Source organism: Diospyros lotus, chromosome 2 (assembly GCF_014633365.1).
Source record: "Diospyros lotus cultivar Yz01 chromosome 2, ASM1463336v1, whole genome shotgun sequence".
NCBI lineage: Eukaryota > Viridiplantae > Streptophyta > Magnoliopsida > Ericales > Ebenaceae > Diospyros > Diospyros lotus.
In genome coordinates this window covers 20,786,808-20,810,885 of record NC_068339.1, presented here as the reverse complement: position 1 = coordinate 20,810,885, position 24,078 = coordinate 20,786,808, and the positions used below count along the sequence as shown (strand labels likewise).

The window sequence follows — 24,078 nt, the reverse complement described above, 5'->3', positions numbered from 1 at the left end:
TGGAATTTTAGGCGGTCGACTAACATGGTTTTCGGATTGATTGATCACCACTTTAGAACTTCTCATGTTTCTCCCTCTTGCCATTGACATCAATTAGAATGGGCCTTCTTTCTAGCGCCAAAATGTCGACGTTCAAAATTTGGCGATTGAAATTTGTTGGCCCGTACTAGGGGTGTTCAAAAAAATCGACAAACCGTGGAAACTGACCGAACCAAACCGCACCGCGCGATTTTTTGAGATGAGCGATCCGACACGGTTTGAGGATTTCTCGGTTTGGTTTAAAACCAAACTGCCCGAGTATAATGTAATAATAAAAAAATTATAAAATAATTTATAAAACAATTTATTTTCAAACCAGAAAAATAGATCTGGTCCGTTTATATATAAACAATCAAACAGATTGTTTTTACAAACAGTTTGTATAAACAGATTACAGATTGTTTATACAATCAAACATATTATTTTTAACTATTTGTTGTTAACAATCTATTTACAGATTGTATAAATAAATGATTATTTTATTTATTTTAATTTATGAATTAAATAGTTGATGAAACAATTTATTAAACCATGAAAATCGCACTACAAAAATAAGTGAATTAATATTTTAAATGTTTTAAACAAACCGCGAAAATCGCACCACAAAATGCGGTGCAGTTTGATGCGGTTTCTGCTCACCAAACCAGACCACGCGGTCTGGTTGGATAGAAAAATCGCATAAGCGGTTTGACGTGTTAAAAATGTCAAAAATCGGTCAAACCGGACCGTGTACACCCCTAACCCGTACTGATAGAATAATCACAAACATGAGGGTAAGAAAATAATAGCACAATCAACAAACAATACGCGTGAGAGTTTTTACTTGGTTCGACTATAATGATACTTAGTCCACGACTGTCCTTTGATAATTTTGGCAAAGTAACAGTATGTATTTTTTCTATGTTTGTACAATGATTTTTGACCCCCTATTTATAATGTGGGATATTTACAATTTACACAAAATTCAAAGCAGTGGATCCACGTCGTGAGAGACATTGTCTCCTTATTATCTCCAAAAAATCGGGAGAAAATTTTTCGTACCATTTGGGACCTTGTTTACCACGGACAAGATAGACGGACATCATCTCCGGTTATCCTACTTTATAGTTCTTTTTTGCGAGCTTATCGGCACGGCCAGCAAGCTACAGACGTCGTTGGGAGTTCACTTACTATCACGGTTGGAGCTCGTGTATTAACAATTATGCGACCTCGCTGAGATGTCTTCGACCTTAGGCCTATTAGGCTTTGAGAGGTTGGGCTCAATCTTTAAACTTATTCTCAGCCCAAGGCAGTCCAGGCAGTAGTCCAAGTCAATTCAAAAAATACCCGTAACAATATCCCTATTACCAAATTCATTCAAAACTGTATGTTAACATCAATAACAAATTTATGATTTAAATAGTATTTTATGATTAATGTGAATTGTCAAAAAATAAAAATTAAAAATAATATTTTATTTTCTAAATTTATATTCAAAAATAGATTCTAAAAAGACTCAAATAATAGAAATAATTATTGATGAAATTACAATAATTCTACTTAGATAATTAAAAATTGTCAAAATATATTTTTATATTAAATAATAAAATATAAAATTAAATAAAATAATTTTAAAAAAATGTGAAATTATCTGAAAGAAGAATCTGAAGGAAAATATGAAAATAGATTCGACGTATTATATAATGCATAAATTTGTAAATTAGGTAAATTATAAATTAAGTTAAAAAATTAACAAATTCATCCTCTATATGAACATTTAACTCTCATAAATAATTGAAACAGCATACCCACTCCACCACACCAAACAAGAGGCAAAATTCCAACTTCTCATCACCAGTCCCAATAAGCAAATTAATTATTGGTGTGACATGGATCTCACTTATAATAATTGCATTAAAGTCTTATATGCCACAAGTTATAATAATAAGCCCATCACTTCAACAAGGACAAGGACGAGTCTCCTAATGGTAGGGACAAGTCCCCGTTATTTTTGGGATATATCATATATTCAAAATCTGTGGGCGAATTACTTCACTGTTAATCGAACTCGATCTTTTTGGGTTAACGCATCATCGGCCCCTGTTATTTGGCTCCTTGACTTTAATATGAGAGGTAAATTAAAAAATTTAGCAGATAAATTTTAATTTTTAACATAATCATAAATACGAGGGTGACAAATTTTTTTTCATTTTTCAAGATCATTCTTTATTTATTTGCTGAACTACCTTTTGGTCATCACTCAAATACGAAATTTCAAACTCAAAGAGTAACACCACAATGCATTCTTCCTTTACCAATTAATCTACCTAGCAGCTAATCGAACTCGATCTTCACACCTCCAATGGTGACGTTGGAGCACCCTGCTCTCGGAACCAGCGAAACCAGCACGCTGTCATCGTCATCGGCTCCCAGATCCTCCAGCAGCTCGCTTATGCCCAGAACAAGCTGAGTCTTTATCTTCTTCCTATCTTTTCCATGCTTATGCGGCACGTTCACGAAGCTGCCGGCAAACTCGGTGTTCTCGGGCCGGATCACCGGCTCGTCTTCGTCGTTGATGAAGACGTCGAACTTCACGAACCCGTCTCGATCCAGCTCTATCCCTTCTATCACCAGGATCTCCTCTTCTTCGTCTTTCTGCTTCTTGCTCCTTGACTTCTTCGGCCTCTTCACCATCACTCTCAGCGGCTTGTCGAGCGTTTTGGGGAAGTCGGCGGCGGTGGAGATGGAGGTTTCGGCGGCCATTGCCACGCTCGCTTTCTTGGTCTTCCTCGAAAGCTTCGAGACCTTAGGGGTTGGCTGAGACTTCAGCCATGGAATTTCAACGTCTTGGTATGCGTACCCGAGCTTCTTGTAGTCGAGACAGTCCTTCACCGCCACTCGGACGAGCTGAGCGTTCTCGTCGTAGAACAGGAACTGTGTGTTTAACCAGTCTGAATCGGTGAAGTTGTTGCGTTTTCCTGTCACAGGAAATATGGAATTGATCAAAACAATGAATATCGTATATATGGTTGCCCAATAAATCTATTTACAGAGATATGTAGTAGTACAAGTGATAAACTAGATAAATAAGGCACACCAAATTTAACTTGTTTTGGCTTCACTGTCTATGTCCATCTCAACGCAAGGATCATTGGCTTTCTACAACATTAAGCATCTCAATTTTCACAACCCTAGCTAGCTAGGTCACACTCTTACTTAGATATTTACTTGGATGCGGGCAGGGCACACACTCTAAACAAAATAAACATACAATATATATATATATATAATCAAGAATTGAACTCAAGATTATTATGCGAGGTTGCACCGTAATTTGTATTTTGTTTTTTTTTTTCTCTATTACAGTACTCTTTAGGCATTTCATCATGTTGGATGTTATATATATTGTATTTTAGTTCCCTGAAATTTGGATTCTGAATTGGTCTTAGTGCATGTAGCCCTCTTGGTGGGTCCTTTTATTCTAAATAATATATATATATATATGTATGTATGTATGCATGTATGAATGTATGTCCTTACCTCCCAAGCCATTCCATATTGTCCACATCCGATCAATATTGGAGTGATGAGCAAAGAATATTGGGTCTCTTCCGGCGGAGTAGAAGTTGCCCATGTCCTCTACATTAGGCTGGGTTCGGTCGCCGCACCAAAGATGAACCGGGCCATGAGGAATATTTTCGAACGACCCGGCTCCAGGATTGGGCTCGTCGCCAGCGCGGTATGGGCTGCCGAGAAACAGCTTCGCTGTCCGGGCACTGGAAACCACCTGTCTGTACATGATAGTCAGGTTACTCGAAATCTGCTGCTTATCGGCGGTATTCGAATCGGTGCCGTCGAAGTCGAGGTCCACCACCGTCGGCGGCTGGTGGTTGGCGTCGCGGAGGCTGTCGTAGAGTGGCGAGCTGGAGTCCGCGTAGATCGCTGGCATTCTCATGCCGGCGGGAGAATCCCAGTTCCAAAACGGCATGGCGAAATTCGGGTCGTCGATCAATTTTCCCAGAATCTTCTCGAAGAAGTGGAGATAGTATCTGTGCCAGGGAAAGAAGAACCAGGAGTTGTGGACTTGGATCTCCAAATCCGGGAACCCGATTTGGTCGTAGGCTCCGTCGCAGTAAGCGCAATGGATATTGGCTTGTTGCTTGAAGTTGCGTGGATCATCGTCAGGAAGCTCCTTCATGAGTTTAATAGCTTTGGAGAATTTGGCCAGGTATTCCTTGTCGACTAAATGGGCCGCTGGCCTGATTCTCATGGTGTTGGATGCCGGAGGAGGCTTGAAGTCGACGATCTTTTTGGTGACCGGAGGACAACAATTAATCGGTTCTGCCCCGGCGGGCAAGTCCGCCGCACCACATTTGGACAAATCCGGAGCCGTCAGCGGAGCGGCCGTGGCTAACCTGTCGGCGGCGAGTGTGGTGGCGCCGTAAAGGCCTCCCAACCCGATAAGCACATCCCTCCGGTCAAACTTGTCCTGCGATGTTCTCAGGTCGCCATCTTTGCCTCTGCATGAGACCCTAGACCATTGCTTGTTTGTTCCGATTGATGAAATATGCAATGGTTTCCTGAAGAATGGACACGTAGAGGGGGAGCGGGCGGCGGCAGTTGTTGGCGGTGGAAGAGAGGCCATGGTGGCTTAGTTTGATTAGGGATTCACCATGGAGAGATGAGACCTAGACCTAATATATAGTGCTAGGGTACATATACCCTACGACTATTCCAGTGGTTGGAAACGTGAAAATCGATTAAGCTACGCTGCTTGGGACTTCATTTTGTTATATATATTTTCTTGTAATTTTTTTTTAAATCTTTTAACTAACCGTACCCAAGTTATATATTATTATATATATTATTGTTGTATTTGAATCATCAAACTCATGATCATCAAAGAGTTGGGTTTAATTCTTCTCAAATTTTTATCTTCTTAACATTTAAAAAAAAAAAAAAAAACTAGTCAGCCAAGTTGACATTTTTGTTTCAATCAACAGATTCCATTCAATTCAATTCATAAGGTAAACTACTAATTATATATTAAAATAATATTTATTATTTAATTTTATATAAATAAATTTATCTAATCTCACCCCTAATAAATTTATACATATAATTATAAATTACACATATGCCTTTACTCATTTATTTCTAAAGTTACTGTTCATCTTCTTCCTCACGTTACTGTTCATCTTCTTCCGGCCACCGATTTTCCACGCCTTTCATCTTCTTCCTCGCCACCAAACTGTCCGGCCACCGATCTTCCTTTAGATCTTCCTTCAGAGGCTATTTGGTAAGTGGGTTTTAATTTTCCAGTTTGAGTAATTGAATTTTCTCGGTTCTTGTTCTGTTATAAACTTATAATTGTAAAGTTCAATGTTTTTCTCTGCCAAAAAGCTTGGCAATTAAACAGTGGCAAATTGCATTTGAAGCTTCTGCTCCCCTCTTCTTCGTCCAGCCTGTGTTATGGCGCTCTGAAGTTTGAATTTTGATTTATTTTTCTTCATCATCTTCTGGTCAAACTCATTTGGGATTCTTCTTTTTCTTCTTCTTCTCCGATCTTCCCCTGCTCATCGGTCTTCCTGCGATCTCCCCGCAGATCCTTTTCACATTCTTTTTAAATTATTTTATTTAATTTATATTTTATTATCTAATATAAAAATATATTTTGACAATTCTTAATTATAAATTAGTATAATTCCATCAATAATTATTTCTACTTTCTGTATTTTTAGAATCTATTTTTAAATATAAATTTAAAAAAATAAAACATTATTTTTGTTTTTTAATAATTTATATTAATCATAAAATATTATTTTAATCATAAATTTATTCTTGCTGTCAACATAGATTTTTGAATGAATGTAGTAATAAAAATATTTTGATTAAATACCCTTTTCCCAGTTACCATAAATATTTAATAAACATATAAAAAGAAAAAAATATAATTTTAATGAATTTTAAAAAATTTAACAAACAACTTAATAAAAATTTTAAAATATTTTTAATTTTATTTTAATTATTTTATATCTTAACTTGAAAAGTATTCCAACTTTATTTTAATACTCTCTTATTTTACTCTATTTAAATTAGAAATAGAAATTTATGATCCAATAAACCTATCATACATACATACATACATATTGTTACGGGTATTTCTCGTTCTGCTCTGCGTAGGCTGGACCCAACATGATGATTCAGCCCAAACGTTCAAGACCCAATAAATCAAACTGAGCTCGTTAAAGCGAGTTCGGATAGTACTAAAGCTCAGGGTCAAGCGTCGAGGCTAAGCGAGCTCTCGATAACGCCTCTAACTCTTCGACATATTCAAATGGCCCCCAGCTACACTCTGGACAAGTTCCTAGCAACCTTCATAGTTTGTCAGCTTAGCTTGTTAGCTCGTATCACAGAAGAAGCTCGTGTTGTGGCATACCAGCCAGCTAGGGGGTGCCCTGACTGGACCCCTTAGGCCTATTCTCTCGGCCCATGCCAGTCCCATCCTAGCTTTCTAGCAACAATATCATTACAACCGCATCCGGATTTTCAAACATCCCTCTCAGATCCCATTCTCGTTAATGACAGATCCCATCCGCATTAATGGAAGATCTCACCTTCATTAATGAGGGTCTTATCAGCACCTCGTCGCTGCAGAGACACCCCCGCTGGCTACTCCATCCCATCGCCTCTACACATACGGAGTAGGCAAGAAAGTTTTTGGGCTGAAATATATATATCAACCAGCCCTCTTAAGGGCCAGGGATATGCACTCTGGATAACTAACTGAAGAACACCAAATATTTTTGCTGACTCGCTCATTAACTTGAGCTTCAGAGTATCTTGCAAGGACGGGCTGTCCGCTCGGCAAAATAGACCGGATACTTCATTATCCATCTCTCGGATCCACCATACAAGTGCGCGCTAACAAATATCCGTCGACCAATTCCAAACGTCGACATATACATACATAGGATGATAGAAATACAAATATATTCCCGCTAAAACCATATTTAGCCTCTCCAGTTTTCTCAATTTAACCATTTTGTCTCCTGATTGCCTATCAACCCCTTCAACTTTCCATTCAAGATCTATTAAACATTTTAAAATTTAAAATCACCTTTGGATTGCACGTATGTCGGACGCGCATATATTTAATATTAAATTTAATATTAATATAATATATATTAATAAATTATAAATTATTATTTTATTATTAATACAATGCAAATATATTGATGTCTAATAAAATTTTATCCGTTAATAAATTATATATTTTTATTTATTAAAATTTTATATTAATACAATATAAATATATATGTTGATGTCTAAATGATAAATATTTATTATTAAATATTGATAAATTATACATAATTAGTTTTTAAAAATTTATATTAATACAAACCTACACGGTGAACCGTGCGGTTCCACCGCTTGCTTCCTTCCTTCGTATGCGGGCGAACGAGGTGCAAAATGTCAACCCCATCTGATCTTTTTAGTTATATATCCAAGTGAGCACGGCATTTAGATTTGATTTGTTTTAATAATAATACAAAATGTCATCCTCAATGTTGTCGCTTTAATCATAAATGATAATGTTCCTATGTTAATTAAATCTAAATGATATATAATGGTTTTAAATTGTAGCCAGCAATGATCAAAATTAATAAACAAGATCTACTGGTAATTTTAAATAAAATAAATATAAATTATATATAAATATAATATTTTCCTTACAAAGACGAGGCATGATATGGAAGAAAAAATTGAGTCCTGTTGTTCTTATTGTATTATTTTTTTAGTTATCTTCTCAATAAAAATAAGACACGTTATTAAATTAATACACATCATCAAATAATTATTATCCCAAATTAATGATAAAAAAAATTAACGTTCTTCTTTCAAAATCTATTACGTAATTAAGTTCTTTACTAATTTTGTCTTAATGGTAGAAAATTTCTTCTTCTCGTTAATTATTAATTGTAGAATGATTATTGAAAGAAGAAGGTTAAGTCTTTTTTTTTTTTTTGGTTGTTATTTGAAGATAATCATTATTTGGTAATGTAAGTTAATTTAATAATATGATTTATTTTTAGTAGAGAGACAATTAAAGAGACAGGAGGAGATAAAAGAGATCTGGACTCGGAAAAGTCTTCATCTAAAATCCAAATTTTAAAAGATAAACCGCAGACCAATGAGCCATAAAGAGAAATTGTGTGAGACTGGGCAGCCCACGTGCTGCATGTGTTGGGAACTTACAAAGTAAATCACTCCAAGAAATCGTAGGTTTTTTTTTCTCGAATGGGCCCACATCATCACCAATTTGATAACATGCAAACCCTATGGATGTTTAATCTAGATATTTTTTTGAAAATTACAAGAATACCCTTAGACAAAACAATAGGTATTAACATTTATTAAAAGAATAAACTGCAAATACCCAAAATATTAAAAAAAAAATCACAAAAAATATGTATAAAATGATACAAACCACAAAGGGCCGGAATAGAATAATAATAATTGCCATAAAAATAAACACTCTATTAATCATTTAACATTGAGAGGTGCCTCAATTAAACATTTAATGAAGTTAAATTTAATGAATCATGCTATATGTATATTATTTTTGTATATTTTGGGCTACACAAAGGATATTATGGTCAAAATACATTACGTCTCTCCATACGCCTTACGCGTCTCTATGCGCCTCATGAGTGATATTTTTATCATTAGTATACTTTTATATAGTTTAAGGTGTACACAAAAGTATATCAATAGCATTATTCAATTTAATAAGTAAGTATTCAAACTAAAGAAATTAAAATTAAAAATAAATATTTCTTCGATCTAATTAATAATTTGGGGAGGAAACAATGTTTAGATAAGATGGTGTAGTTGATTAGTGTCGACTCAGCAATTTGTCTCTTAGTCTTTCCCAAACGCACTGAGAATAAAGATGGAAAATTAAGAGAGGAAGATGTTGACAGCAACCACTGTTAATGGGACAATTGGATGGGTCGTTGTGTGGATGGTTCCGAAAAGGCTGAGTGCATTAATTGCGTCTAATAACCGACGAATTTGACCCCTGTGCTTGGATCCAAACATACGCAAGTTTTGATTATATTGTAATTTAACTAATTAATTTAGCAATGGACACAGATGTTGAGCATTCTTCATCTGTTGATCATCCAGCAATGGAATTCTCTCTTCCTTGTTCTTGTGTCACGGAGGGTAAGTGTGACAAGATCTGTCATATCCAATTTGTTCATGATTATAGTTCGACCGAAATTGATTGTTGTATTCATCAATGCAAGGCAAATTCTGTCTACAAGACAACACGTCCAACGTGCCTCGATCGCTACTATTCCTTACTAGTGTTGCTAGTGTTCTTGGCTATTGTTCAAGTTGTTTTTGGGCTTGCTATCAACGTTTATTGCAAGTTATACATATTTAGTTTCGTAGTTCTATAGCCATCTTTCGTTGTATTCACTATAACAAATTTTAGATTAAAAAACATTTAAAAATGACTTTATAGATAATTTATTAAGACATTTTAATTATTAAGACACTAATAATAATGTCGTTGTTTGCATTATTGCGAAGCTCCAATACAGTTCCTAATTGGACCAAGGGGTGGATGGCCTTTTGGCAACCGCCCATGGGCTTTCAAGAATCCATGGGCTGGAGGGCCAAAATGGCAACCCTCCTTGTCGTTTCATGGTGCTGGCGCCCTGTTGTCTTTTTATCTTCTACCAATATCATCCAAGCCGTTGAATCGCCCATTTATTTCTGCTGGCTTCTCGAGATTTGGAGATCGCAGCCTCCTATGCCTTACAGTACAAGAAAAATTAATTTTAGTGACGGAAAAATCCGTCACTAAAAATATAAAATCCGTCATAAAATTTTTCTGTGACGGGTATAGTAACAGGGTAACGAACCGTCACAAAAGAGGGCGTGATAGAATTTTAGTGACGGGGTGAGGGGATACGTGACGGGAGAGCAATTCCGTCACAGATTTGTGACGGGACACCCGTCACAAATCTATGACGGGGTAGTACTATCCGTCACAGATCTGTGACGGACAGTACTATCCCGTCACAAATATTCTTAAATAAAAAATATAATATTAAATAAATAATTTTATTTAAAATAATAAAACTAAAACGAACAATCTGCGACGAGCACTGTGATGGACAGTATCTCGTCACAGATCTATGATGGCAGTACCCCGTCACAAATATTATTAAATAAAAAAAAATATTAAATAAATAATTTTATTTAAAAAAATAAAATTAATACGGCCAATTTGTGACGGAACAACCCTTCGCAGATATTTTTAAATAAAAAAAATAATTTTGAAAAAAAAAATTAAAATTAATATTAATATTTTAAATCAATAATTTATTTTTACGAAATTAATATATTTTTAATTTCAAAAAATATATTTTTAATTTTTAAATTTATAAAATTAAAATTAAAATTAAAATATTTTTAAAAAATTAATATTTATTAAAATTAAAATTAAAATTAAAATTAATATTTTCTATTATAAGAATAAAAAAAATTAAAATAACAAGAATTTTTTTTAAATTTTAAATAAAATATTAAAAAAAATTAATATTACCCACATTCACATTAAAAATAAAATAAATTTAACATTAAAAAGAAAATTAATATTAATATTACCCACGTTTACATAAAACATATTACTCATTAGTGTAATTATGTGAAATTTTAAATAAAAATATTAAAATCCATTAGTGTACTTATTTTATTTTATAACAATAAATTATATTACTCATTAATAGTATTTTATTTTTAATATTGTATTTCTTATATATTTGAATTTAAATATTTATCTAATTTATTTCGTACATTATTTTAAATATTCTAATTTTACAAATTTACTATTTTTAATGTTTTAAATAGGAATTTTTTAATTTTTAATATCTATATTTAATCTTATGGCAACAAAATATATGTTTTCATAAATATTGTATTTACTTTTAGTATTTTATTTTTTACGTATTTTATTTAAAATTACAGTATTTTAAATTAAAAATCTGTTTTAAATTAAAAATAAAAAAATAAATGTTATTAATACAATTACAAAACAAAATAACTAAAGAAATAATTTATAAACAATTAATAAAGTTCACATTTTAATTTCTAAACATTACAAATAATATAAACAATTAAACTAAAACTAAACTAATTAATATAAAATAATCATTAAACTCAACAACTAATATAAAATAAACTACTAAACTAACACAAAAATAAAATAACTACAACTAAACTAACACAACCAAATTATACTATTAAACTAAACTAACACAAATAACTACAACTAAACTAACATAAAATAATTAAAACTAAAACAAACTAAAAAATACAAAATAATTACTTACCTTCACTGATGAGCACCGCAAAGAGAGAACTGAGAGAGTGAGAGAGAGGGGGTGAAATGGTAAAGAGGGCTCGTTCGAAGTGGGGAAGAAGGGGGGCATTTTAAAGTAAAATCTGTGACGGGGCTGACATGTCCCGTCGCAGTTTTGCGATGGGACATGTCAGCCCTGTCACAATTTTGTGACGGGACTGACAGTCCCGTCGCAGATTGCGATGGGGCGTGAGTCTCGTCGCAGAATTGCGATGGGACTAACATGTCCCGTCGCAGTTATGCAACAGGGAGTCAGTCCCTGTCGCAGTTCTGGGATGGGGCGTCAGTCCCGTCGCAGAACTGCGACGGGTCGTCAGTCCCGTCGCAGTTCTGCTACTGGACATGTCAGTCCCGTCGCTATTTTGTGACGGGACAATGTATCCCGTCGCTGATTTGTGACGAGATACGCCATCCCGTCACTGATTTGAGACTCAAACTGTCACTAAACCACTTTAGTGACGGCTTTCCATCACTAAATCCGTCACAAATTAGTGACGGGAGCATCCCCGTCACAAAACCCGTCACTAAAACTGATTTTTCTTATAGTGTTATCAGATTGTGTTTTGTTTTCTTCTCGATACTCTATTGTAATTAGCTCTGCATAGGGTTTGTTCATTTTTCTCTCTTGCGTCTAGGGTTTCTTTACCTCTAATCTTTGGATGGTTTTTTTGTTCTTGTATAGAGTATCGAGACTATGATGTTTTGTGGAGGCTGTAATCATTTTCAATTAGTGCAGTGAGCTATTCTCTTTGGAGCTCAACGTGGACGTAGCCCTCATTAACTGGTGAACCACGGTAAAATTGCTTATGTTCTTTGCTTTGATTTGCTTTACATTTTTGTGTATGTTTTTTGATTGTTTCTGTCGAATGATTTGTGTATGAAATCGGTTTGTTTACTTTAGAAAGGGTTGAGTTACGGTATAGCCTTGTCTCTTCCCAACAGTGGTATCAGAGCCTGACTGCACTCTCACCCTGCAATTAAAACACAATAAAAACAAATCATAATAAAACTTTTATATTTTTTTTATTTTAGTGAGAGGTTTATATTCGCCAGTGTACGAGTGCAGTTGTAGTCCAAATTTATATTTATATTTTCTGGATGAATCCAGGTCGTCCACTGAGAGATTTATTTATGGCAAAAGAAAAAGAATGTCACACACACGCACACGCATTTGGACAAATTGACAACAAGATTTTTTATGGTTTTGTTTTTAGACAACAGATACTAGAAAATAAAGTAAGGCAAAAATTGAAATAAACATTAAACGTAAAAATATGAATTTGGATAGTGCTTGAGTTAAGACAATTTCAGTACCAACCCGTTGATTCCCAAATTTTAGCATAAAAGATTAGCAACATTAATTTAATTTCAGATATGAGGATTTGTTATTAAATGCAATTAGAGATGATGATAGTTCTAGGTTAAGCAATCCCCATACATGATATGCGGGATTCTAATTTAAGCAACTACCATAAATTCAATTACAATTAATATACAAAACAACTAAATTAATCATCCGGATTTGGGTATGATAGCGTTTCCAGTTCTAGTAACTCTCATACATGGCATGAAAGCTCTAAGTTAGGCTTACGCTCCAATCCAAACCTAGTGTTTTTTAATAATTAATACACACTCATACTGAAATTTAAATTAATGTTACTTATTTAAAGCGCAGCTTTCTTTGGGAATCATTGACGTTGGACACTGTCCTTGCCTTAACCCAAGATTAGATTTAACTACTCATTTTTATTTGAAAGTTAATTGACATAAATTTAAATGACGTAATTTAAATAACAGAATTTAAATGACAAGAAATTTAAAGGCATAAACTAACCAGCCATTTAGGCGGTGGATAATTAAATGACAAGAATTAAAATTGCAGAAATTTAAAGGCATAAACTAACCGGCCATTTAGGCGGTGAATAATTAAATGACAAGAATTAAAATTGCAGAAATTTAAAGGCACAAATTAACCGGCCATTTAGGCGGTGAATAATAAAGTAATAATAAATGACATAAGAATTTAAAAGAATAAAGAAAAAAGTAAGATTATAAGAGAAAGTACTAAAGAAAATGAGAAAGAACAAGAACAATTCTCAAAGAGAGAATTATAAGGAAACAACTAAACTTTTATTTAAGAATAATAATCACACTTACAAATGCAATCAAGTGAGCTATTTATAGGCCACAAGATGCAATACAAACCACACAATTTCAATTATTCAATTAGACATAATTATATCTAATGGGCACTCACACACTTAAAGTTAAATGGATTTTAGCTATAATACACACCTAATATTAAATGGATTTTAGCTAAAATACATACCTAATAAAGCACTCATAAAGTTAAATGAATTTTAGCTATAATATCCACCTAATAGTTAAATGGATTTTAGCTAAAAAACACACCTAATAAAGCTCTCACATAAAAAATAAAAATAGATTTCTATAAATTGGTTTTTAATCTTCATTAGGATTAAAAATAATCCTTGGGCCTTCTCCAAATAATATTTTCCATGGGTTGCTCAAATTGGGCCTTAATTCTTCATGGGCTTGAATTCTTCATGGACTTTAATTTTTGATTTCTTCATGGATTTGAATTCTTCATGGACTTGATTTCTCCATGGGTTTGATTTCTTCATAGACTTGAATTCTTCATGGACTTTAAGTCTTCATGGGCTTGAATTCTTCATGCCTAAAAAAAAATAAAAATAATTTAATGTTATTAATAAATTATATATTATATATATGTATTACACATGGCACATATATATATTAGATTATATTATATATATATTACATGCATGCATATAATGATATATATGTATTATATATAATTTTATATATTATTATTATTTACTTTAGAACTTCATTTCATTCATCTTTCAATTTAAATTTACATATAACCATAAAATATATATTAATATCTAATTTAAACCATATTTAAGATCGAAAGAAGGGTATAATTATAACAAAATTTTTACAAAATTAACCACTAATCAGAGCCCTTATACTTGCAGTATCCATCGTTGAGTTTATGTTTTATCTCAATTAGGGTTTACTGTTGTGGTGTCGTTTTTCTAGGTTCCTAGGGTTTACTGAAAGTCTATCGTCAATCTATTGTTTTTGTTGAGTGAGTCGTGGTTAATGTCTAGGGTTTCCTAGGGTACCTTCGTGTAAAGCGAAGATGACATCAACTCTATTTGAAATCGGTACATTCGACGACAAAAGCAATTTTGGTAGTTGGAAAAAGAAAATGAGAGTCCTACTCTCTCATCACAAAGTGCTTATTGCACTTGAAACCGATGAATGAAAATGGACAGCAGAACAGCTCGCAAGAGCTAATGAGGTAAGGGAAAAAGCATTCAATCTTATTTTTCTGCATCTTGCTGATAGTGTTATACGCAAGGAAGATGGAATGAATACCCCTATTGAACTATGGAACAAGCTTGAATCGTTATACTCTATTTTGTCTACTTCTAACTTAGTTTATTTAAAGGGTATGTTATTTAACTTTAAAATGAATGTTTCTAAATCTATGGATGAAGACATAGATGAGTTCACCAAGCTTGCTTTATTGTTAAGAGGAACATATCAAGCCCTTGGTGATACCAATGAGGCTATGATCCTTTTAAACTCATTGTCTGATGAATATAATATGGTTAAACATGTTTTGCAATATACTGGTATTGTGCCTAGTCTAGATCTTGTTATTTCTAGAATTAAGGCAAGAGAGTTAGAATTGAACTCTTCTAAGAAATCTTCTAACAACTTGTTTGTTAAAGGTAACTCTTATAAGAAAAACAACTCAAGGAATAGTAACCAAACTATGGGTTCTGGAGTTAAGGGTAAAGGTAAACAAAAGCCTAAATGGAAATGCTATCATTGTGGGAAAGAAGGTCACATAAAGAAATATTGTTATGACTTGTTAAAGAAACAAAAACAAGGGGGGGATGCATCTTTAACTGCCAGTAACTCTAATAACCTAGCTGAAGTTACTGTTTCTATCTCAACTATTGATAATGAATGGATAATGGACTCTGGATATTCATTTCATATGTGCCCAAACATTAAGTGGTTTCAAAATTTTAGTAACAAAGAAACAGGAACTGTCTATATGGGTAACAATCAATCTTGTTATGTTCAAGGCATATGTGACATATCTTTTAAAATGCATGATAATAAAATTAAAATACTCACTAATGTTAGATACGTGCTTGGATTAAAAAGAAATCTGATATCTCTTGGTACCTTAGATGAATTAGGTTATTCATATAAAGCTGAAAATGGGTTTATGTATATCTTTAAGAACAAACATCTAATTCTCATTGATACTAAAAAGCATGGTCTATATATTTTAAATGGTTATTCATTGTCCTCTGTTAATGTTTCTACTGCATGGATGGCTAAAGCTGATAAGATAGATGTCTGGCATTTGAGACTTGGTCACATGAGCCAAAAAGGTCTGAAGGCTCTGTCAAACCAAGGTTACCTTGGTCTAGTGCCTACAAACCCCTTGAACTTTTGTGAGTCATGCATTCTAAGCAAGCAACACAAGATGAGTTTCCACAAAGGAACTCACCTGGCGAAGGTATGCTTATAGAGTATGTGCATGTTGATTTATGGGGTCCCTCTCAAAAGCCTACTCTTGGTAAGAACAGGTATTTTCTATCCATTGTGGATGACTTTACAAGGAAGGTTTGGGTGTTTCCTCTTAGAACTAAGGATCAGACTTTAGAAAATTTTAAAACATAGAAAACCTTAGTAGAAAACCAATCTGACAAAAGGATTAAAACACTAAGAACTGACAATGGGTTAGAATTCTGTAATAGAGATTTTGATGAGTTTTGTGACTCTCATGGCATTGTTACGCATAAAACCGTGAGAAACACACCCTAACAGAATGGGGTGGCTGAAAGGATGAACATGACTTTGTTAGAAAAGGTTAGGAGTCTTTTATTTATAGCTAGTCTACCTAAAACCTTTTAGGGAGAAGCCCTCTCCACTGCTGCTCACTTGATTAACCGTAGCCCTTCCACTGTGTTAAATTTAAAGTGCCCTGAAGAGAAATGGATATGTAGAAAACTAAATTTTAATTACCTCAAAGTTTTTGGTTGTAAGGCCTATGCCCACCAATCAGTGGGAAAGTTGGATCCTAAATCCATCAAATGTGTTTTGTGGGGTACCAATATGGCACCAAAGGATATAGGTTGAGGGATAAGAGTTTAGGTGGAGTTAAAATAATTATAAGTATAGATGTTATATTCAATGAATCCAATTTTCCCTGTAAATTAGAAAATTTGGAAGACTATCCCACACCTAGTACCTCAGATGATTTTCTTATAATTGGTAATACCCAAAATAAGGTGGAGCAACCAGTAGTGATTCTTGATCTACTAGCCACTTCCTCCTCTAATGTTTCTAACCCTGAAATTGACCTACCCCTTTGATCATGAAAGTGATCATAAGGAGCCATCTGTAGTCCCTAAAGTTGAGGAAGAGTAATATGACTCTCCTCGACAAAATCTAAGGGACTATCAACTGGCAATGGTGGCTGCACTCTCACCCTACAATTAAAACACAATAAAACTTTTTTATTTTTTTTCTTTATTTTGGTGAGAGGTTTATACTCATCAATGTACGAGTGTAGTTGTAGTTCAAATTTAAATTTGTATTTTTTGGATGAGTTTAGGTCGTTCACTGAGAGATTTATTTATGGCAAAAGAAAAAGAATGTCACACACACGCACACGCATTTGGACAAATTGGCAATAAGAATTTTTTATGGATTTTTTAGATAACAGATACTAAGAAATAAAGCAAGGCAGAAGTTGAAATAAACGTTAAATGTAATAATATGAAATTGTATAGCACTTGAGTTAAGACAATTTCAGCACCAACTCGTTGATCCCAAATTTTTAGCAGAAAAGATTAGCAACATTAATTTAATTTCAGATATGAAGATTTGTTATTAAATGCAATTAGAGATGATGACAATTCTAATTTAAACAATCCCCATACATAATATGCGAGATTCTAATTTAAGTAACTACTAATTAGTGGTTAATTTTGTAAAATTTTGTTATAATTATAACCTTTATTTTGATTTTAAATTGGTTTAATTGAATAGTTATTTACAATATATATAAAAATATATAATATATATCTATAATATATAATATATAATATATAAATTGAATGCCATGCGTGAAGCATATATATATATATAACATATAACATATATATATAATATATAATAACATTTGAATTACAAGCATGCGTGAACCATTAAATTGGATGCCCAAATCATTAAAGTTCAAGGAAGGCCCACATTTAATTGCAAGTTGGAATGAAGAAATGGCCCAGCATATGCCCATTAAATTGAAGGCCTAAAACCCAGCACATGTTTAAGGCCCAACTTGAGTAATCCAATGGAAAATATCATTTGGAGAAAACCCCAGCATTTTTTTTTTTTATCTTAATGAAGACCAAAAACCCAATTGTAGAAATCTATTTTTATTTCTTTATTTTTTTTATGAGTGCTTTATTAGGTGTGTTTTTTTAGCTAAAATTCATTTAATTTTAGGTGTATATTTTAGCTAAAATCCATTTAACTTCAGGTGTCTATTATAATTAAAATCCATTTAACTTTAAGTGTGTGAGTGCCCATTAGATATAATTATATCTAGTTGAATAATTAAAATTGTGTGGTTTATATTGCATCTTGTGGGCTATAAATAGCTCACTTGGTTGCACTTGTAAATATGATTATTATTCTTGAATCAAATATTAGTTGTTTTTTTTATAATTCTCTCTTTAAGAATTGATTTTGTTATCTCTTATTTTCTCTATTGTTTTCTCTTGTGATCTTGCTTTCTTTCTTTCTTCTCTTGAATTCTTATGTCATTTATTGTTACTTTATTATCCACCGCCTAAATGGCTGATTAATTTATGCCTTTAAATTTTTGTAATTTTAATTCCTGTAATTTTATTTTCCACTGCATAAATGGCCAGTTAATTTCTGCTATTTTAATTCCTGTCATTTAAATTCTATTATTTAAATTACGCCATTTAAATTCTTGTCAAGTAACTTTTAAATAGAGATGAGTAGGTAAATCCAATATTGGGTTAAGGTAAGGACGGTGTCCAACGCCTATGATTCCCAAAGAAAGTTATGCTTTAAATGAATAACATTAATTTAAATTTCAGTATGAGTGTGCATTAATTATTGAGAAATCACTAGGTTTGGATTTGAGCGTAAGTCTAACTTAGAGATTTCATGCCACGCATAAGAGTTACTAGAACTGGAAACGCTATCATACCCAAACCCAGATGATTAATTTAGTTGTTTTGTGTATTAATTGCAATTGGATTTATGGTAGTTGCTTAAATTAGAATCCCGCATATCATGTATGGGGATTGCTTAAAGTAGAACTATCATCATCTCTAATTACATTTAATAACAAACCCTCATATTGAAATTAAATTAATGTTGCTAATCTTTTCTGCTAAAATTTGAGAATCAACGGGTTGATACTGAAATTGTCTTAACTCAAGTGCTATCCAATTTTATATTCTCACATTCAGCGTTTATTTCAACTTCTGCCTTGCTTTATTTCCTAGTATCTTTTATCTAAAAATTCATAAAAAATCTTGTTGCCAATTCGTCCAAATGCGTGTGCGTGTGTGTGACATTTTTTTTCTTTTGCTATAAATAAATCTCTCAGTTGATGACCTGAACTCATCCAGAAAAAAAAAATTTAAATTTGGACTACAACTACACTCGTACATTGATAAGTATAAACCTCTCACCAAAACAAAGAAAAATATATAAAAATTTTACTGTGTTTTTTTATTGTATTTTAATTGTAGGGTGAGAGTGCAGCCAACTACCATAAATTCAATTGTAATTAATACACAAAATAACTAAATTAATCATCCGGGTTTGAGTATGATAGCGTTTCCAATTCTAGTAACTCCTATGCGTGGCATGAAAGCTCTAAGTTAGGCTTACGCTCCAATCAAAACCTAGTGATTTCTCAATAATTAATACACATTTATACTGAAATTTAAATTAATGTCAATCATTTAAAGCGCAGCTTTCTTTGAAAATCATTGGCGTTGGACACTATCCTTACCTTAACCCAAGATTGGATTTAGCTACTTATCTCCATTTGAAAGTGTTGTGCCACAAAAATGAAAAAAAAAAAGAAAAAGAAAAAAAAAATCCTTTTTTTCTGAAAATGAAGGCTTGCCGCAAGGGCCAGCCCTACCAGGAAAATGCCTGCAGCAAGCTAGCTGCAAGGGTTAGCCTTGCGGCACTCTGCCGCGAGGTGCACGCAACAAGTTGGCCGCGAGAGCCAGCCTCGCGGCCAGCAAGCGCTCGCGGCAAGCTCGCTGCAAGGGCTAGCCTTGCGACACCTTACCGCAAGGTGGTCGTGGCCAGCAAGTGCCTGCGGCAAGCTAGCCGCAAGGGCTAGCACCCTACCGTGAGGTGCATGTGGCAAGCTGGCCGCGAGAGCCAGCCTTGCGGCCAGCGGGCGCTCACGGCAGCCGCAAGCTAAGGCCGCGATCAACCTTACAGCCAAGATGGTCGCAAGGGCAGGCTCGCGGCAGCCTACCACAAGCCACGGCCGCGGCCAGCCTTGCGGCCAGCTTGGCCGCAAGGGCAGGCTCGCGGCAGCCTGCCACGAGCCAAGGCTGGCCACGAGGGCCAGCCTCGTGGCCACCTCCTGCCATTCTTTTCTGGCTTGGCTTTGACCCATTTAGAAACCGTCACATGTCGACACCAGCCACCATTGAGAATTGTGCCCTATAAATACCCAGCTACAAGACATTAATGGGGACTTCCAACTTCGATAAAATCTTATCACTTTGAAAACACTTTTACTATTTTGGTGAATACTCATTGGGATTTGAGATTGACTTTGGCATCGAAGGGTCTTCGCGGGAAAAGATTTCCGTGAGTCTTCTAACCCATTTTCTGAGCATCAACAGGGCCAAATCTTTGCAGTGAGACTTAGCGGCGAGCGTTAAATTAGTGCAGCGAGACCTAGCGGCGAGGAGTAAAGCTTGCGGCGAAACCTAGCAGCGAGGGCCAAATCCTTGCGGCGAGAGCGAAAAACTAGTGGCGAAAACTAGTGATGAAAGCTAGTGGCAAGACCTAGTGGCGAGAGCTAGTGGCAAGAGCTTATGGCAAGAGTTAGTGGCGAAAGCTAGTGGTGAAAGCTTGTGGCGAAAGCTAGTGGTGAAAGCTTATGGCAAAAGCTAGTGGCAAGAGCTTGTGGCGAAGGTTTGTGGCGAATCCTTGCGGCGAACATCCTAATGGCCATCTCCCTTGAGGCGACATCTCTTATGGCAACCCAACTTCATCCGACCCTTAGCTCAAATGAACCCCACCTCACAAATTTTAATTGTTGTATTTTGGCAACAACAATTTGGCGCCGTTTGTGGGAAACTCAACAAAAAGCCAATTTTAGCATAAGATGCCGAGAAGAACAAGATCAGCCGGTTGGGTGAGCCTACCTGACCCCACCTGAAGGAGCGCTCATACCAGGGCATGAGTCACGAAATGTCCACACCCAGTGCACTCTACAATACCAGAATTTTTGATAGATCACCCTAGCAACGAAATGTGTTCTGAGAACTTCCTGATGCTCAAATGCAACCATACCATCGCATTGGGGGGCATTGAGCATTCAGAGCAAGGAGAAGCACACATAGCTGGATTGAGGAGATACGCGACAGGACGAGAAGAAGAAGTCCCCCATGCAGCGCCCGCTAGTCGGGAACAACACTCCTATGGGCAATCTTCAATTCCAAATTGAAACCTCGTGGGGACTTCAAGAATAGTTCCTGTTGAGTTACATAGATCTTATCATATGCGCAGCGGAAATTAAAATTTAATTTGGAGGTATCCCGTTTTTCAGAAATTATGGTTTAATAAAACGAAGGCATAAACGAAAAATACCTCTTTGATGAAATCTTATTTCACCGTTAGATTTCCCGCCGTATAATCCTCCAAGTGTAGGATGCCGAGTCGGTCCACCCGAAATCACTTCTATTCAAGAATATCAAAGAGAGAAGATAAGTAGAAGAAATTTTTCACAAAAATTTCTAACTTACCTCTTGGATTCAAGAACACTTCTCCAAAATTCTCTCTACATTCAAGTGAATCAAGAAGACACTTATAAGAGAAAATAAGAGTTTGGAGCTATTTATAGTTCCAATTAAAAACTATTCTTCATTAAATGGGTTGGGCTTCTCAAGCCCATTCCATTTAATGCAATTGGACCAAGCCCAATCCTATGGAATTTATTTGAATCCAATAGTGCCATTGGGCCAAGCCTAATGTACTAGCAAAAGGCCCAACCCAATCTATGATTAAATAATTACATTCATAATATAATTATTTAATTATTCTTATTTATCCAATAAATAAATGCACTATAATTAGTAATTATAAAATTACTAATTTATTTATTTTCTCTTTGAAAGTAATTTCTTTTTGGGTGGGACTTTCTGGGTCCACAAATAAATTGGCAACAAGAATAATCAACAATTAATTCTCGTAAATCATGAGTGACATCTAGCAATATATCATGATTACCCAATTTATTGTGAAGCGGGTATTGTGAACCTTTTACTACGTTACCATACAATACGGTCCTTCTATCATCCTATATCCCGACAAGATATGAGATCATGGTCAGTAGGTCGAATCTCTTAATCTTGTCATATGACCAAATCCAAAATCAATCTTGACAAATTATGACACAACCTGTATGGAACAAATTCCATCGTCATATTACCTCGGCCAAGGATTTATCGTCAAGTGATTACTGGATCGCATAGGATATCTTCCTCATAAATCTCGAGGTGATAGATTCCATGTCTAATGCACACATACCTCATGTATCACTGAATCAGGCACATAGATACGTATGATTATCCTTGATTAGAACAACCACATGATATCGTTGATATCCTAATCCACCAATACACAGATATCCATGTCATCTCAGGTCTAAGGACTAGTTGTAAAATCGCAGCTAACATTAAATCATTGACCCGTGAGAAATAACCCATGTGATTTAATGTTAACAGTCCCGTTCAGTGAACTCGTTCTTGTAACGAGCACCCACTTATCTTCCTTCTATAGCTCATACAGAATGGCACGAGACTCACCAACCTTATCTTTCAGTATCTCATACTGAAACAAGGAGGAAGACAATGTGCTGGCCTTTACGAGTTGCTATCATCCATGATAGGAATTCTATGGCCAGGAACATGTTTATAGTATAACAAATTGTGGATTATCCGTAACTCGTATTCTTAACACTTAAGAATGGTATCCACTTCTTATTATACTAATGGATATATGTTTTATAATTTAAACCATATTGCAATTTAAATAAAAACATAAACTTGCCATTTAAATAATATTTAAAGAATTACAAGATCGAGTCCCTTTGTGTCACTGGAACTGGTCTTTAGGGCTCATATCTAACAATCTCCCACTAGCACTAAGACCATTCAGTGTGGTATCTCATACCCCACCTATCTAGATGAAAATCTAGTTGCTTCTGGTTCATGGCCTTAGTCAGTGGATCTGCTACATTCTCTGATGTATCTATTCTCTGCACATTGACATCTCCTCTACCAATGATCTCTCTAATGAGATGGAAGCGTCTTTCAATATGTTTGGACTTCTGGTGAGACCTCGGTTCCTTAGCTTGCGCTATGGCTCCATTGTTGTCGCAAAACAAGGGGACGGCAGACTTTATAGAAGGAACCACTCCAAGTTCTGTCACAAACTTTTTGACCCAGACTGCTTCCTTTGCAGCATCCGATGCTGCAATATACTCAACTTCTGTTGTAGAATTGGCAGTCGTATCCTGTTTGGAACTCTTCCAACTGAATACTCCTCTGTTGCAGGTAAACACATATCCAGAGATAGACTTTCTATCATCAACATCTGATTGAAAATCAGAATCTGTGTAACCCTCCACTTTCAGTTCTCCTTCACCATAAGTAAGGATCAAATCCTTAGTTCTTTTCAAATATTTAAGGATATTCTTAACGGCAATCCAGTGTTGCTCACCTGGATTAGACTGATATCTGCTTGTAACACTTACAGCATGAGCAATATCAGGCCTAGTACATAGCATTGCATACATTAGGCTTCCTATTGCTGAAGCATAAGGAATCCTAGACATGCGTTCTCTCTCTTCTTGTGTCTTGGGGCACATATCACGAGAGAGGTGGATTCCATGTCTAAAGGGCAACAGTCCTCTTTTGGAATCTTCCATGTTGAACCTCTTCAACACTCTTTCTATGTACTTATTTTGGGAGAGTCCTATCAATCTCTTGGTTCTATCTCTATAGATTCGTATACCGAGAATATAAGCTGCTTCTCCCAAATCTTTCATGGAGAACTTATTTGACAACCAGACCTTTATTTTTGACAACAACCCTACATCATTCCCAATGAGTAAGATATCATCTACATATAAGACCAAAAATGCTATTGCACTCCCACTAGCCTTTTTATAAACACAGGGTTCATCAATGTTTTGTATGAAACCAAACGATTTGACTTCATCATCAAAACGAATG

General features: G+C 34.8%; 1 protein-coding gene across 1 annotated transcript in view; it reads right to left on the bottom strand.

Moving 5' to 3' along the window:
• Window positions 1–2,210: 2,210 nt before the first annotated feature.
• The window catches only part of LOC127795855 (polyphenol oxidase, chloroplastic-like), a 65,498-nt gene continuing 43,630 nt past the window's right edge, over window positions 2,211–24,078 (bottom strand). The window contains exons 2-3 of the mRNA XM_052327785.1: window positions 3,559–4,433; window positions 2,211–2,996 (exon numbers count right to left, since the gene is read on the bottom strand). Coding sequence (XP_052183745.1) covers window positions 2,353–2,996; window positions 3,559–4,433 — 1,519 coding nt within the window. The 3' untranslated portion in view covers window positions 2,211–2,352. The remainder of the gene's footprint in view (window positions 2,997–3,558; window positions 4,434–24,078) is intronic.